The 15,806-nt window shown below is 43.9% G+C and overlaps 1 protein-coding gene across 1 annotated transcript; it reads right to left on the reverse strand.

Moving 5' to 3' along the window:
• Positions 1–948: 948 nt before the first annotated feature.
• Rbp7 (retinol binding protein 7) lies at positions 949–8,247 on the reverse strand. Its single transcript, XM_076861337.2, has 4 exons — positions 8,117–8,247; positions 2,585–2,763; positions 2,287–2,388; positions 949–1,188 (listed from the first exon to the last, which is right to left on the reverse strand). The coding sequence occupies exons 1-4, from the start codon at positions 8,187–8,189 to the stop codon at positions 1,138–1,140; spliced, it is 405 nt and encodes a 134-aa protein (XP_076717452.1). The 5' UTR covers positions 8,190–8,247; the 3' UTR covers positions 949–1,137.
• Between the last annotated feature and the right edge of the window lie 7,559 nt (positions 8,248–15,806).

Genomic DNA, 15,806 nt, shown 5'->3' on the forward strand with positions numbered 1-15,806 from the left:
GTTTTTCTGCTTCATTTCCAGCACTTAAAAATCTTTTTTTTTTAATTTAAACAATGCTTGATTCGATCTCCAGCATCGCAAAAACATAAAGGAAATTTAATTTAATTAAAGAATAAAAATGAATTAAAAATGCCTGAAAGCAAGAGCTATGTGCAGGGGGAGAAGGATGAAGGCTAAAATATACTAAGCTTCCCTTTTGTTGTGTGGGCTGCTGGAATGCGTAATTTTTTTTTTTTTTTTTCTAATAAAGAAACGTTTTGACGCAAGCCTGTAATCCCAGAGTCTCGGAAATCTGAGACAGGAGGATGACAAGTTCAAAGCCAGCCTCAGTAATTTAGCGAGGCACTAAGCAATTTAATGAGACCCTGTCTCAAAATAAAAAGTAAAAAGGGCTGGGGATGTGGCTCAGTGGTTAAGCACAGCTGGTGTAATCCTTTGTATAAAAATAAAAATCCTATTTGGATATTTCCAGGGACAAATTGCAAGGTTTAGGCCAGGCACAGTGGTGCACCACACCTGTAATCTCAGCCTCTTGGGAGGCTGAAGCAGGAGGATCAGAAGTTTGAGGCCAACCCCCTCACAACCTGGGGAGACCCTGTCTCAAAATAAATAAAAAGGGCTGTGGATCTAGCTCAATAGTAGAGCACCCTGGGTTCAATCCCCAGTAGCTGAAAAAAAAAAAAAAAATCTTTTGAAGGCTTAGACTTCAGGGACTTGCACCCTATTGCCCTGTTCCGCCCAATTGTGTCCCTAAATCTATACTCAGTCCTATGACTGACTTACTCCTCCACATCTTCAGTTATGAACTGAATACTGTGCCTCTAAACCCAGAGATTGAAGTCATAACACACAGTATGTACCACTGGTGTGTACCTTGTGCACCAAGACAGCTTTCAAGTGATTCTTTAAACAACAGGCCATGCTAACTTTAAAAGAAAAATATCAGAGTCGCTTGGAGAGGTTTATTGAAGCTGTGCAGCTTTCCCACAATCCAAATGGCTTCTGGTGTATAGGCTGCATGATGTCTCTCCAGCCACAAGTCCCCATCACCAAGCCAGGGCCGGTGAACAAGGTTCATTCTGCAATGTCACTTGCCATTGAGCTGCAGCTGAAGGTGGGCCCTGCTGCTGGGTACTGTCAGGCTCTCTGGAAAGTCTGTTTACACACTTGACCTTCACAGAACATTTCCTGAGACAGGGAGGAAAGGAAGAAGAGAAGTAGTTGGCATATAGTCTGTTTTGACACTCAACACTCTGACATCAAATAAGCAGGGTTCTTTCCTCCTGACACCAAATGTGTGGTGTCTTCCAACCCTACTTCTACAACTCTCTGACATCACTTGGGTGTTCAACAGTCCAGTTCAGTTCTGATGCTAACTCCCACAGTCAGCACAGACCCCAAGGTTAAGGGCTCAGTCCTATCTTACCAGGGCCACCTGTGCTTCTGATTAACCAGCTTTAAGTTGGGGATTCCCATGATCCACCTCCTCTGGCTCCATAAGTCAGCAGAATGGCTCACAGAACCCCAAAGAGCACTTGTGATTATGTGTTCATGATAAAGGACACAGGAGAGATGCATAGAGTGTGCATGGGTGAGGGGCTTCCCTCCCCTCTTCAGGGGTACCTCAAGATGATCTTTAAATAGCACACATGCCTATCAGTTTGGTTATTTGTGCCCAAAATGCAGGACCTGTGGACTTCTACTGTTACTGCCCCCTCTTGTTGTTGAGAGACTTTGGACAAATCATTTTAATCTGTCTAAATCTCCCTGCCTGTTGGTTAAAGGGTACTCAATAATTCAGCAACTTTAAGGGACCTTAGAAAGTCTAATTAACATTTATAAAGCTATTTGAGAGTTCCTTGAAAGTTGCCTAGAAAGTCTTTATAAATATTAATAATAGTAAAGTCACCAAAACTGATCACTTCAATGTGGAGCTTGAAACTTAGTAAGTTTAATATTTTGAGTTCAACTGAGAAAGCTTAATATTTTGAATTCATATTCTGTGGAGTGTTTGATTTAAAAGGACAAAATGATCTTGCCTATGACCACTAGATGTAGTCAATAAATATGTGGTCCATTCAATAGGAAAACGATTTAAAGACCTGGAAAAGGTTATTATTTTATTAAATAAAAAGGCAGAATATTCTGATAGAGAAGGAAGGTAATTGGAAAATTCAAAAAACAGTTGAGTTGGGAGAGTAGGATTACTGGTCAAGGCTTCCTGCTTAACATTTCTTTTAATATTGCGTCACTTCATTAAAACTAAGGGCAAAATATGTCAGGTACCAGGTGGAGCTTGTCTCCTTCGATCCAATGGGTCCAACCTCTGTTCTTCTTCTCCCCATTCTGTACACAAGTGAGTCTGTCATGATCCCAGGTAACCAAGCTCTATGTGAGGAAGGAAAGAAAATGTTGGTTTGTTCCAGCAGGATCCTCAAATATTACTAAGTAGACTCATGTGCCAAGTTAACCTTGCAAAATCAAGAGTCTATGTTATCACTTTAATTTTTACCTCGTTTGTTTTTTGGGGGTGTGCTGCTGGAGATCAAACCCAGGCCCTCTACCACTGCTCCCAGCCACTAACCTTGCATTTTCTGTTATCCAGTCCTTTGTTATCTTCATCAAATTCTTCTCCAACTTTGAATTTAACGAGGTAGTTCCTTAGGCTACTGTATGTGTGGATGGCAAAGGAATCCCCATTTTGTTCGATCACTTTCTGTGGCTTTAGCAATTTGGCTATCTTACGAGTGGCAAAGTCAATACCTGAAAAATATATACATTAAAAAAAAACAAAGTCTGAACATTCACTTGAGATACAAAAGCTAAGAATTTGGTAGTGGTCCCCCAAATTGTTGAATATGATTGCTCCAGTGTCTTTACAACTTCAATATCTTCTGCTGCCAAAACTGGATCTATAGAAAAAGCTACCCCACGAATCTCCTCCAAGAGACTCATAAAAATGGTTTGAAGGGCTTTCAGGAGGGTCATTAGTTGGGCTGGGACTTAGGTAATACATCTGAAGCTGGGTGTGGCAGAAACAGTTCTGTGAATCTTCCCATAAACTGACAAGGGGACAGGGCTCAACCCAGCCTTAATCTCAACAACTCTGGTGTCTTCTTTTTGGGGGAGGAGGGAGGGGTGGGTACTGGGGATTGAACTCAGGGGCACTCCACCACTGAGCCACATCCCCAGCCCTATTTTGTATTTTATTTAGAGACAGCATCTCACTGAGTTGCTTAGCATCTCACTTTTGCTGAGGCTGGCTTTGAACTCACGATCCTCCTGTCTCAAACCTCCTGAACCGCTGGGATTACAGGCGTGCGCCACTGCACCCCTCAACTTTGGTGTCTTCTGCTCCATGTATTTATACTTCAAATTAAAACGGTTCGAGGACTGGGGTGTGGCTTGGTGGTTGATCCCTTGCCTAGCATCTTCAAGTTCAATCCCCAGCACAGAACATGTCAGGGATTGTAAGGATGGCCTTAGGCCTGAGCCTAAGCAACTCCATTTTAAAAATTCCAGTTTGAAACCTGCAGTCTCATCAGGCACGCCTAAGAAAGCCCTCCAGTGTGGCCCACAGACACAAACAAGTCACTTCTCCCCACCCTGATAAACTCAGAGTGAAGCCTCTGGCAGGCTGTCCTGGACCCAGAAGAGGGAAAGGTGAAAAGATCAGGGTGGGGACCACCAGACCAGAAGTTTAACCCAGGGTAAATGATGTCACTGAGAAATCCAGTGGTAGCTGATAAGGATTGAAAGGTGGTCAAAGACCTCAAAATTTAGTATAAATAATAGAGCAAATGAACAGACATTCAGCCAGCTGTAACCGATACATACAAGCTGGAAAACCTGATGAGGACCTGTACTGACATCCCAACTCTTCTCATCTGTCTAAACCTCTGCGTGGTCCTCACCACTCTAAAACTCTACAGCCACACCTTGACCCTGGTGAGAGTCACAACTTCTACCTATGACTGCCTTAGGCCTGAGTGTCAGCCATCAGTGTCACCCAGGAGAAGCCTGCCTTGGTTCCTGACCTGATCACCAAGGTCTGAGTGAATGTGCATCTGCTGGACTTAGAGCCTAAGGCTTGAGACTTTTTTTTTTTTAATATATTTTTTTTTTTTTTAGTTTTAGGTGGACACAATATCTTTATTTTATTTTTATGTGGTGCTGAGGATCAAACCCAGTGTCTCATGCATGCTGCTAGGTGAGCCCTCTACCACTGAGCCACAACCCCAGCCCAGGCTTGAGAGTTTTGATCTGACACTGGAACTTAACATGCAGAGGGAATCTCTGTCTTGAGCCTGTCATAATTAAGTGTGTTCGCAGTGCTTACAATTAATCTCAAATTAATGCAGTGCCTAGCATTAAGGATTGTCATTTCTTTGATTAAGAACTTATAGAGTGAAATTGTATTGAGTGAAAAAAAAATAATAAAAAAAGCTAAAAAAAAAAAAAGATGTCAAGAGCTTTGTAATGTTATGAACAACCAATATAAAAAAAAGCTAAAAAAAAAAAAAAAGAAATTGTATTGAGTGATTTGAGTGAATAAGCATTGACAAAGGCAGAAGCGCAAGCGCGGGAACATTCTTTGTTTCTCCCCTTCAACTGCAGATGTCGCACCTTTTGCCCCTTGAGACAGGGACTCAGAGGTAGAGCACATGCACAATGTCCAAGGTTCATCCTCACACCAAACAGATGAACAAACAAAACAAAAAAATAAACCTTTTGTGCTCATGAATGTAATTTGCATACTGAGAAGTCTTTAATAAGCTTGCCAGGAGCAGTTTCATACACATGTGATCCCGGTGACTCAGGCAGCTGAGGCAGGAGGATCCCAAATTCAAGGTCAACCTACAAAACTTAATGAGAATTTGACCCACAGTTAGACCCAGTGAGATGGGAGCCTAGGAGTGTTAGAGTAGGTGACATGATCTAAGTGGCAGGAAGCCACAATTTAGATGCCTGGTCCTCAGCAGGAACATAGCCCTGAGCTAAAGTCATGTGGTTCTCCCCTGTCGGGCTGGGGGGTGGGGTGGATAAACCCTATTATGTAAAACAAAGTCCCTGGAATTTTTATTTCAGAGACTTAAATGCCTTGTTGCAGGCAGTTTGATCCTAGAGTGGATCTCACTTCCATGTGTTCACCTAAAAGATTTGTTTCTGTCGGGAATGGACTGCCCTGCAAAGAGGCTAGCGGGCTCCCCGGGGGCCAAGTGCCTCCCACTTCCATTTCACATCTAGAAAATGTGGCCAAGACTGAGCAAGGCTCCCTTGGCAACTTATTAGCCTCATTCATTTCTGCCCACGATGAGAATATAATTAAATGTCCTTAAGAAAATGCTTTGCTTTTTGTTTTTTTTTTGGGGGGGGATTTTTGTTTACTATTTTGTTTTTACCTAGAACTCCGGCTTTTAGCTTGAGATGTGAATGATCCAGGTTTATTGGTTTTCAATCATGTTAAGGCATTGAGAGTGTACCTTAAAATACTTATCCTATTATTAATATGACAAGCCAAATGCCAAATTTAAAATATCTATTACTGACTTTTCATCAACACTACTGTATAAGTGAAACACAAAACAACTCATATTATTTTGATTTTTTGAGATGGGAGTCTTGCTATATTTATTTATTTTTGTGGTACTGAGGATGGAACTCAGGATGCTATACCAACGAGCCACACCCCCAGTCCTTTTTTGTTTATTTTGAGACAGGGTTTCACTAAGTTGCTGAGGCTGGCCTTGAACTTGTGATCCTTCTGCCTCAGCCTCCCAAGTAGCTGAGATTACAGGTGCATGCCTGACTTGTTTGTTGTTTCTATTGGGATCTTATCTTCCAATGTGTTTGATTAACTTTGTTCAATGGACACTGTATTTGAGTAGCTATTTAATATGGAAACAATTTAAGATCTTGCAGAATCTTTAACTACTTTAAAGAGAATTTTTTTGTTTGTTTGTTAGTATGTCTTGTTTTACAGCTATCTAAGAACCCTAATTATCTGGAAGCACCTTAACACAAGCTCAGATCTTGAGACTATTCTGGACCACCAAGATGACACAAAACTAAGCTCCAGTCTGTTCAAGAAGCATTTACTTCCAGATGCTTTTTTACTCCTCTGGTGCAGCTTTTCCAAGTCCCACCCAAAGTAGAGCAATTACAGGGTCTCTACCCTTGGCTCACTCAAGACTCCAGCTTTTGTCCCCTATCCCATGAAGCTCCCCAAATTCTGGCTTAGTCTTGCAAACACCCTGAAGTTAAGAGCCACCCTAAGTGATGGGTTCACCTCCTGTAGTCCAATTCTCTCCCAGACTTCAGCCTGGTGATTATTATTTTGGTAATATTTGATGTTCCCTAAGAAGTATATATTCTATATTTGATCTAGCTTAATTCAGCTGTCTTCAATGGGAGAGTCAGTACAAGTACATTAGTTTGACATCTTCAGAAGCTGATGTTTTCATGAAGTCTGAATATTTCTGCTTATGTTGGCATTAGAATATACACAAGCAGGGACATTTTGCAGTATTTACATTCTACTAGTTTTCTCATTGACAACTTGATAAATCAAAGAGCAGTGTGCTTCTTATGCTCATGAATGTAGTCATCTAGGATGAAGCAGCCCTACTTTACATAATAAGAAGACCACAGTCTCATCTGGCCTGGACCACTTATTCACCCAGGGGAAAACAAGTGAACTGTAGAGTCCATTCTGTACACATGGAAGGTAGAGTGTTTGCCAAACAAATAACAGGGTGTGCCTAATCATTTCCTTCTCAGCTTACTGGGAATTGGCAATAGGTTTTAACGCTGGATTTCAGCTTTGTATAAAATGCTAAGAGATCTGTGGTTGTACTTTAGACATATTTAAGACTATCAGATCTGGCTGGGCACGAATCTGTAACCCGAGCTACTCAGGCGGCTGAGGCAGGAGGATGGCAAGTTCAAAGCCAGCCTCAGCAACTAAGGGAGACCCTTAGCAATTTAAGGAGACCCTGTCTCAAAATTAAAAAAAAATAATAATAAAAAGAGCGCCACTAAATTTAATCCCCTGTACACCCTCCCCCCCCAAAAAAACATCTAAAAAAAAAAAAAAAAAGCGCCACAGACCTCTGGAGATGTAACTAGGTGGTAGAGCGCTTGCGTATCACGCTGGAGGCCCTAGGTTCAACCCCAGTATGGGGTTGGGGTGGATGGCACGGAAAGGTGTCATGTAGGCGAAAGGCTTGGCACATAGTAGGTGCTGAAATCCGCCAAGTTTGAAAAATGACACTAAGGACAGGACAGACAGAATCAGTGCCCAAAGGCGGCGCTCTACCAAGATGGTAGGAAACAAATTCACATGGCCCTTGGGGAAGCGAGGTCACCGATCAGAGGCCCCACCCGGCCCTCTCCACACCCTTGCGGGAGACCGAGTTCCCTTTCCAGCGGCTCATCCCTCTCGCCGCACCTGCACACCAGGTGGTCCCCTTGAAGCTGATCTGCAGTTGCCACCGCGGAAACGGTCCCAGCGCCTGGAACCCGCCCTGCACACAGCGCCAACCGATTCTGTCCTGGGGGCGGGAGTCGCGCCCCTGGACATCACGGTGGGCGGCAAGTGGCCTCCCAGCACCCCGGGTTACTTTCCCAGCGGGAGCCCTCGAGGGAGGGGAAGTCGGAAGCTGTCGGAGTTCCCACGCGGCCCGGACCTGCGGGCCCCCGGCACCTGCCGGACCGCCGCGCCCTCGGTGCCATCCCGGCGCTGAACACGGCTGGGGGCGAGGTGGCGGGGCTGGGGCTACGTGCCGGGACCTCGCCTTTCCCTCCAGGCCCTCGTCCAGCCCCCGGTGTTCCGAGAGGCGTCCGCAGGGAGGAGAGAGACCCACACGAGGCTCAGAGGGACCCTGGGGCCGGCGGACTAGGGCCCCGAGAGAACAGGCGGGGGACGGGTAGCGGGACAGGGGGGCCAGGGGAACGGACGGATGGACCGACATAAGGACGCGGGGATGGACGGACGAGGGAATGGAAGCTCGGGCGACAGACAGGACAGGCCCGGCCGCCTTCGGCCTGAGCTCAAGACCGGTGGTCAGAGCCCCCTCCGGCGTCCCCTTCGTGGCGCGGGCCCCTCCCGTCCTACCTAGGGCCAGCATGTAGCCCTCGAAGTTGTCGCTGCTGAGCAGGTTCCAGGTGCCACTCAGGTCAGCTGGCATGGTCGGGGGTCAGCGGCCAACACCTGCGGGCGGCGGGCTGCACCGCCAGTACTTTTCAAATGGGGCGGGGGCGGGGCCGAGAGGACAGCAGCCTGGGAGGAGCTGGACCGCCCGCCGCGCCGAGCTCCCAGGAGGGCCCCTCTGGCTTCCCGCTTCTTTAGCCGGCGCGCTAGCCACTGCCCCCGCCCTTGGCAACTCGGGCTCCCTTGGGGCTGCTCTCCCTTACCTCTAAACACAGGCGAAACCCAGACCATGTTCCCTACCGCCCCCCTTTTTTTGTCCCTCTGCCTACATGTTAATGACCAAGAATGGTCTTCAAACTCATGACATTAAATACTGTATCAACTGCAAATACCAGTATATCCATAAACCCAACTCTGTGAACAGGGATCTCAATAAACAGGGGCTTATTTTTCTTTCCAACCAGTCCTGAAATGAGCGCTTGCTGGGGATGGCCTCGCTGCTCCACAAAGCTCTGATTGCCGAGGCCCTTAATGCCTGTTACCTCTCTGTCCTGAGTTGGCTGCTGGGTTTCCAGCCAGGACATCCGTACCGAAGGTGGGCCAGACCTGAAGCACCACTGGCCATTACCCGCGCGGCAGAAACCTCCTCAGCAGAGTTTCGTTTACATCTTAAAACCGCCCCAGGCCTCTTCTAACCTCAAGAGAGCCTGTGGGAATCAGTCTCCAGTACTTAGCCACTACAGTAGAGAAGGGAGAAGGAGTGGGAGTATGGGCTCACCTGCGACATTAGCCCCCGACACCACCCATATATTCCAAGGTTTATATGTGCATCTCTCTTTTTTAAAAATATTTTCTTCTTTTTTTTTTTAAGTTGGACACAATATCTTCATTTAATTAATTTTTATATGGTGTTGAGGATGGAACTCAGTGCCTTACCATGCTAGGCAAGTGCTCTACAACTGAGCTATGATCCTAGCCCTTATATGTGCAGCATTTCTTTCTTGTCTTTTTTTTTTTTTTGGTACCAGGAATTGAACTCAAGGGCACTCCACCATTGAGTCACATCCCCAGCCCTATTTTGTCTTTTATTTAGAGACAGGGTTGCACTGAATTGCTTAGCACCTCACTTTTTTGCTGAGGCTGGCTTTGAACTCGCAATCCTCCTGCCTAGACCTCCCCAGCTGCTGGGATTACAGGCCTGAGCCACCTCACCTGGCTTATATGTGCATTTCTGACCTTCCCCACGAGCTCCAGTCTCAAATATATACATATTTTTTTGTGTGGTGCTGGGGATTGAACTCAGGACTCTATGCATGTGAGGCAACTGAGCTATTTCCCCAGCCCCACGTCTCAAATATATTGACAGCTAACTTTGTGTACTATCATTTGTCACAAAATTGTACTTCTCCAATAGTTACTTTATTATCTCTTTTTGACAGAGATAAAACTGAGACACAGGGGCTGGGGATGTGGCTCAAGCGGTAGCGCGATCGCCTGGCATGCGTGCGGCCCGGGTTCGATCCTCAGCACCACATACAAACAAAGATGTTGTGTCTGCCGAAAACTAAAAAATAAAGTATTAAAAAAATTTTGATTATTTGATTAAAAAAAAAAAACAAAACTGAGACACAGAGAAGTAATTTGCTGAAGATCATACAGTTGGTGGAAGAGACCCCTGAGCTCATGTGCCACCTGTCACCTTCTAATTCTGTCTCCACTTATAAATGTCTTAAAGATATCTGAAACTTAACACATCCTAGAAAGAAAAAAATTAAAAAAATATTTATTTATGTATCTTTGGTTTTTTAGATGGATACATTAGTTTGTTTTTATGTGTTGCCTAGGATCGAACCCAGTGCCTCATGCGTGCTAGGCGAGCACTCTACCACTAAGCCACCACTCCAGCCCCAAAGAAAGAATTTTTTTTTTTTTTTTAAAGAGAGAGTGAGAGAGGGGGGGAGAGAGAGAGAATTTTAACATTTATTTTTTAGTTATCGGTGGACACAACATCTTTGTTTTGTATGTGGTGCTGAGGATTGAACCCGGGCCGCACGCACGCCAGGCGAGCGCGCTACCGCTTGAGCCACATCCCCAGCCCCAAAAGAAAGAAATTTTAAGAACAAACAAAAGTTTCTCCATTTCTTCTCATCTCCATAAACTCTGCCATTAGTCACCTGGTTGCTCAAGCCAAGAACCAGGAAGGTATTGTTGAATTCTCCCTTCCCTAGGCACCCAAATCCAATCAGTCATCAAGTCCTGCTGTTTTGCCATCTTAACCTGAGCTGCCTAGACCACTACAAAAGTGTGTGTCTGGATTTGCTGCTTTTCCTGGGAGTCCTTCCAACCATTCTCCACAGGGTGAACTTCTTTCTTTCTTTCTTTTTTTTTTTTTTAGTAGAATCTTTTTCATTTAGAAACAAAACACAAAATGAGAAAAAAAATTTTCCAACCACATAGGAGGGGTATGGGTAGGGGGAGGTATCTTTCCATCCAGCCCCAGCCCCAGCCTGTGGTTTTGGCAGCAATAAGGAATATGGGGTAAGGCCCCAAAAATAAAAATGGTGTGTGTGTATGGGAAGGAGGGGGTGCAAAAGCTGTGGGGAGTGGTGAGGGAAGGGACAGAAGAGGTCATACATACATATGTGTCAGAGGTCATATATACATATGTGTGTGTATATACATATATACACACAAATGTATATATGTATATTTTATATTTATTTTTTTAGTTGTAGTTGGACACATTATCTTTTATTTATTTATTTATTTTTATGTGGTGCTGAGAATTAAACCAGGGCCTCACACTTGCTAGGCGAGCACTCTACAGAGCCCTTCTTGATCAGCCTCTGGCTACTTCACCAACTGCATTACCTTCTATCTGTCCAAACTCAGTAGCTCCAGTCATTCCAGTTTTCCTTCTTCCAGAGCTTGGTATTTGGTATTCTTCTTCCTAGGGTGGGATTGGTTGATTTTTGTATGGTTAAGTCCTTTGGCTTGTAGTTCCAGAGTACTGTTCAGGAAACAGTCTTTCCAATCCCACTCTCCAACAGGGAGAATTGTCTCTAGACGCCTGCAGCTTCTGTCCACCATCAGCTTCCTCCTCATGAAGGTAGGATGAGCTACTTGGATGAGGGCAACTAGGATGACTACCTGTCCTGGTTTCCTTGGAACTAAAGGAGGGCTTAGGACATGGAACTTTTCTTGCTGAAAGTACAGAACTTGCAAACTGGAATGAATGCTTGTCCTTGGGGCTGTAGCCACTGAGCCACTTTAATCCACTAGGCAGAGTTAATCTATCAAAAATTTTAACCCCAAAGTGAAACTGGAAGTGTGTTTATTTTACAGATCCAAATTTTCCCTTAGGTAAAAATCCAGACTGGAATAGTGTTTAAATTATTACCCCCCATTAAAAAACAAACAAACAAAAAAACCCTGTTAGCCTGAAAATAATAGAAATTGGCTGGGGTACAGCTCAGTGATAGAATATCTGTCTGCTTAGCATGTATGAAGCTCTGGGGTCAATCCCTGAAACAAAAATTTAAAAATTCGGGGCTGGGGATGTGGCTCAAGTAGTAGCGCGCTCGCCTGACATGCGTGCAGCCTGGGTTCAATCCTCAGCACCACATACAAACAAAGATGTTATGTCCGCCAAAAACTAACTAACTAAATAAATAAATTCATTAATTTGCTCACTAATGTGCAATTTGGACAGGACTCCCTAGGGACAGTTCATCTTAATTCAGTGTGGCATTAGCTGGAGTAAGTTGACTTGAAGGCTCTTCAGAATGGCTTAGGCTCATGACCAGCAAACTGATGTTAGTTGTGTGCTAGTAGGGAGCTCATCTGGGCCTGGGAGGCAGGGGCCAGGTCCCTCTTTATGTGGGACTCTCTAGGGGGGTGCTTGGGCTCCTTCACAGCACCAGAGACTGGATTCTCAGAGAGAGTCCAAGAGAATCAGGAAGCAACTGTACTGGTCTCAGATGTCATATTAAATCATTTCTACCAGAGTCCCAGGCTTTCTGGAACTCACAGAGAGGGAGCTGTACTGGGGGTATAGCATAGTAGTACAGTGCTTGCCCAGAACATGTGAGGCTATGTTCCCAGATTGAGAAAACAAAGGGAAGGAACATGCACCTCATCCCTCCACGGGAGGAGTGTCAATGTCACATTGTGAGAAGAGCATTTAGGATGGGAGAGATTGTTATAGCCATCTTGGACACCATACCAACAATGACCCTACACTAAATTACAACTTCTAACCTAGACTATTAGTAATAAGGTGCCATTTAATTTTTTACTTGATGATTTAAAAAAAAATCTTATTTCTCCATTGGCTTAGAACTTTAAAAAGTGGCAAAGCACTTGCCCAGCATGTGTGAAGCCCTGGGTTCCACCCACAGCACCACAAAACAAAACAAAAAACCTGAGTCCCCTTCTCAGAACAGCCTTCAGTACAATGCTGACATCCACATGCTCCACTTCACAGCTCGGCTTGTGCCCTTCATAACTGCCACATTCTACAAACATCTTTTTTCTCCTTATTTATTGACTGCCTTTTTCATGCAAGGCAGAGACCGTGTTCCTGTCACTCACCCCTACAGTATTCCCAGGCCTACCACAGTGCTTGGCAAGTGCCTAATAAATGTCTTAAGACTGAATGAATGAATGGTTTTGACCTTTCCCAAGGGAGAAATGCCATTTTTCTTGAGAAGCCCAAGTAATAGCACCTTGCCCAGAATGAGCTGCCAATTCTCATGAGACACTGATTTACTTGGTGGAATCTGACAGGCTTATATATACCTTGCCATTTAAAGGAGACGGAACCATGAACTCTGACCAGATTTCCAGAGCATGGGAACAGGACATGGAAAAATCATACTTCCTTTCCTTAAAATCTTATTGTTCTCAAACTTGACCTGAAAATGAAAGCCATGGAAATACTACTAATTATTGTAGCCTTTGTGCTAATTGGTATGGCTTTGGGCCAGTTTGAGCAGGGGTCATCCTGTAGGGATGGACTGAATTTCAGTTGATGTGGTCAGAGGCTGGACTTGCCTATAGATCTTCCTCCTAGTCAGTACCAAAGGTTATTTATCTCTGGAAAGAATGAAGAAATTTATTTGGCCAAAATTGAGTACTTTCTTTCCTTTTGTTTGATGCTAGTGATTTGGCCAAGACATGGTGTTTTTTTAAACTCAGTGTTCTTAACCACTGAGCCATATTCCCATCCCTTTTTATTTTTTTAATTTCAAGACAGTGTCTCGAAAGTTGCTTAGGGCCTCACTAAGTTGCTGAGGCTGGTTTTGAACTCATGATCTTCCTGTCTCAGCCTTTTGAGCTGCTGGGATTATAGGAATGATCAGATTCTTTTTGATGTAAGGAACTCAGTAGCACATGCCCAACGCACAGTAAGGGCTCAATAAGTGTTGGCATTATAAAATTCAAACAGCACCACTGGCAAACAAGGTGCAGATTTCAGAGATGGGCACTGTTTATGCCTTCTCACAGTTGAGTGGATACCATGGTGGGTGATTTAGATGGAAGCCTTTGGAAACAATCTTGAGAGTGGCAGAGTCATGAACTTCCTATAGTACCCTGAAATAAATGTTAAAGGAGCCCATTTCATAACATAGCAACTAGTGGGCTCCTAGAGAAGAGAATCAGAGAGTTTGGGAAAAGACAGCAGCTCCCTTTACTTAGGTCAGATCGTCAGGATGGCACGGAAAGAAAGCATCCTTTGGTACAAGGAGATAAACCTGATGGATCCTCCGGCTCAATCCCTGTACCTGCACCACCAAAGAGACCACTCATACCAAATAGATTTTCTGTACACACAGATAAACAACAAAGATGTTCTTCATGCGCTATATTTTTTCTGAAGAGATGCCAGTAAAGGACTTTTCACTGCTAAGTTTGGTTGCTGCACTCAAATTATACCATGCAAGGAGCAGAATTCGACCCATAAAAACCACCAACATCAAAGAAATCACCAACATCACCCATTTCCTATATTCTCAATTCACCTTCCAAAAGCATATTATGAAAAAAAATGTTATAGGGAATAAACAATAGCATATTTTTCTCTCACTTAAAGGAAATCCCCACAGTGGAGAATACCTGTTCCCCTGTGAAATTAATTGTTCTAATCTTCATTATCCAAAGAGAATGTTCTGTTCTGGAGGACACCCAAAACTATGCTATTCTGCGACAAATATCCTGGCAGCAGGATCTGTGTACAAAGCTGCTATTCCATAAATAGTGTAACGATAAAATTCTTTCCTAGACAATACATGTCCTGGGAATATCCTCTGCCTGCATTCCCAGGGGGTCCTGATGTCAATATAGATAAACAGAGTGTGGGCACCTGTGTGGGCACTTGGAAGTGGGAAGAAGCTTCTGATAAATGATGTGAGCTTTTTTTTTTTTTTTTGTGGTTCTGGGTATCGAACCCAGGGCCTTGTGCATACAAAGCAAGCATTCTAGCAACTGAGCCATATCTCCAGCCCTGAAGTGAGCTTTTCTGGAACTTAAAGCAAGTTTGATAGTTTCATCTGCCTGTAGATGGTTATTTTTCAGGTCTACTTCAAACTTTAAGCTCCGAAAGTCAAGTGGGTGGAGGAAATGACCCTCATCTCTATGATCTGAGATTCTGACCCTTTATTCACTCAGTGGACTCTGGCTGAATCCCATGGGTGCCAGGCTTTGTGCCTCTCCTGTCTTTGCGAGTTGGCCTGACAGCTTTAGGAAGGATAAGTTTGGCCAGGCGAGGTGGCGCAGGCCTATAATCCCAGCAGCTCAGGAGGCTGAGGCAGGAGGATCATGAATTCAAAGCCAGCCAGCCTCAGCAAAAGCGAGGTGCTAAGCAACTCAGTGAGACCCTGTCTCTAAATAAAATACAAAATAGGGCTGAAATTGTGGCTCAGGGTTCAAGCATTTGCCTAGCATGTGCGAGGCGTTAGGTTGGATCCTCAGCATCACACAAAAGTAAGTAAATAAACCCCCACTCCTGCAAAAGATTAAGTTGGGTGTGGTAAACATTTGTCAACTTTATTTAACATTTTCCTTTTTCCAACTGTAGCTTCATATCTGACTAAACAATTGCACAATTATAAGTATTTTTTTTTTCTGAAGAAGAATTATAAACCTTCATCTGGAGTGGTATAGGTAATAAATATAAATTACAAAAAAGTAAATTATTCTATTTTTGTTGGGAATTTAACCATGATCCTGTTTCTATTGTAGAACAATTTTAACAAACCATAAGAAGCTCTCTCTGGGGCTTGGCACAGTAGCATATGCCTGTAATCTCAGCAACTCAAGAGGCCGAGGCAGGAAGATCACAAATTCAAGGCCAGCTTCAGCAATTTAGAGACCCTCTTATCAAAAATAAAACAAAAAAATGGGCTGGGGTTGTAGCTCAAAGGTAGAGCACTTGCCTCAAACGCATGAGGCCCTGGGTTCGATCCTTATCCATAAAAATATTTTTATGCACCACATAAAAACAAAGACATTGTGACAATCTACAACTAAAAAAAAAAAAAATTAAAAAAAAAATAAATAAAAATAAAACAAAAAGGACTGGCAGTGTAGCTCAGTGGTAGAGGGCTCCTGGGTTAAATTCCCAGTACTTAAAAAAAAAAATTAATAAATAAAT

This window comes from Callospermophilus lateralis, chromosome 7 (assembly GCF_048772815.1).
Source record: "Callospermophilus lateralis isolate mCalLat2 chromosome 7, mCalLat2.hap1, whole genome shotgun sequence".
NCBI lineage: Eukaryota > Metazoa > Chordata > Mammalia > Rodentia > Sciuridae > Callospermophilus > Callospermophilus lateralis.

What these genes read in the sequence shown, in the direction of transcription:
- Rbp7 (XM_076861337.2), bottom strand. Translation starts at nt 8,189, where the DNA reads ATGCCAGCTGACCTGAGTGGCACCTGGAACCTGCTCAGCAGCGACAAC. An exon ending in GGGCTACATGCTGGCCCTAG is followed by an intron (nt 2,764 to 8,116) that starts GTAGGACGGGAG and finishes TATATTTTTCAG; the next exon opens with GTATTGACTTTGCCACTCGT. An exon ending in AAGGAGACAAGCTCCACCTG is followed by an intron (nt 1,189 to 2,286) that starts GTACCTGACATA and finishes TCCCTGTCTCAG; the next exon opens with GAAATGTTCTGTGAAGGTCA.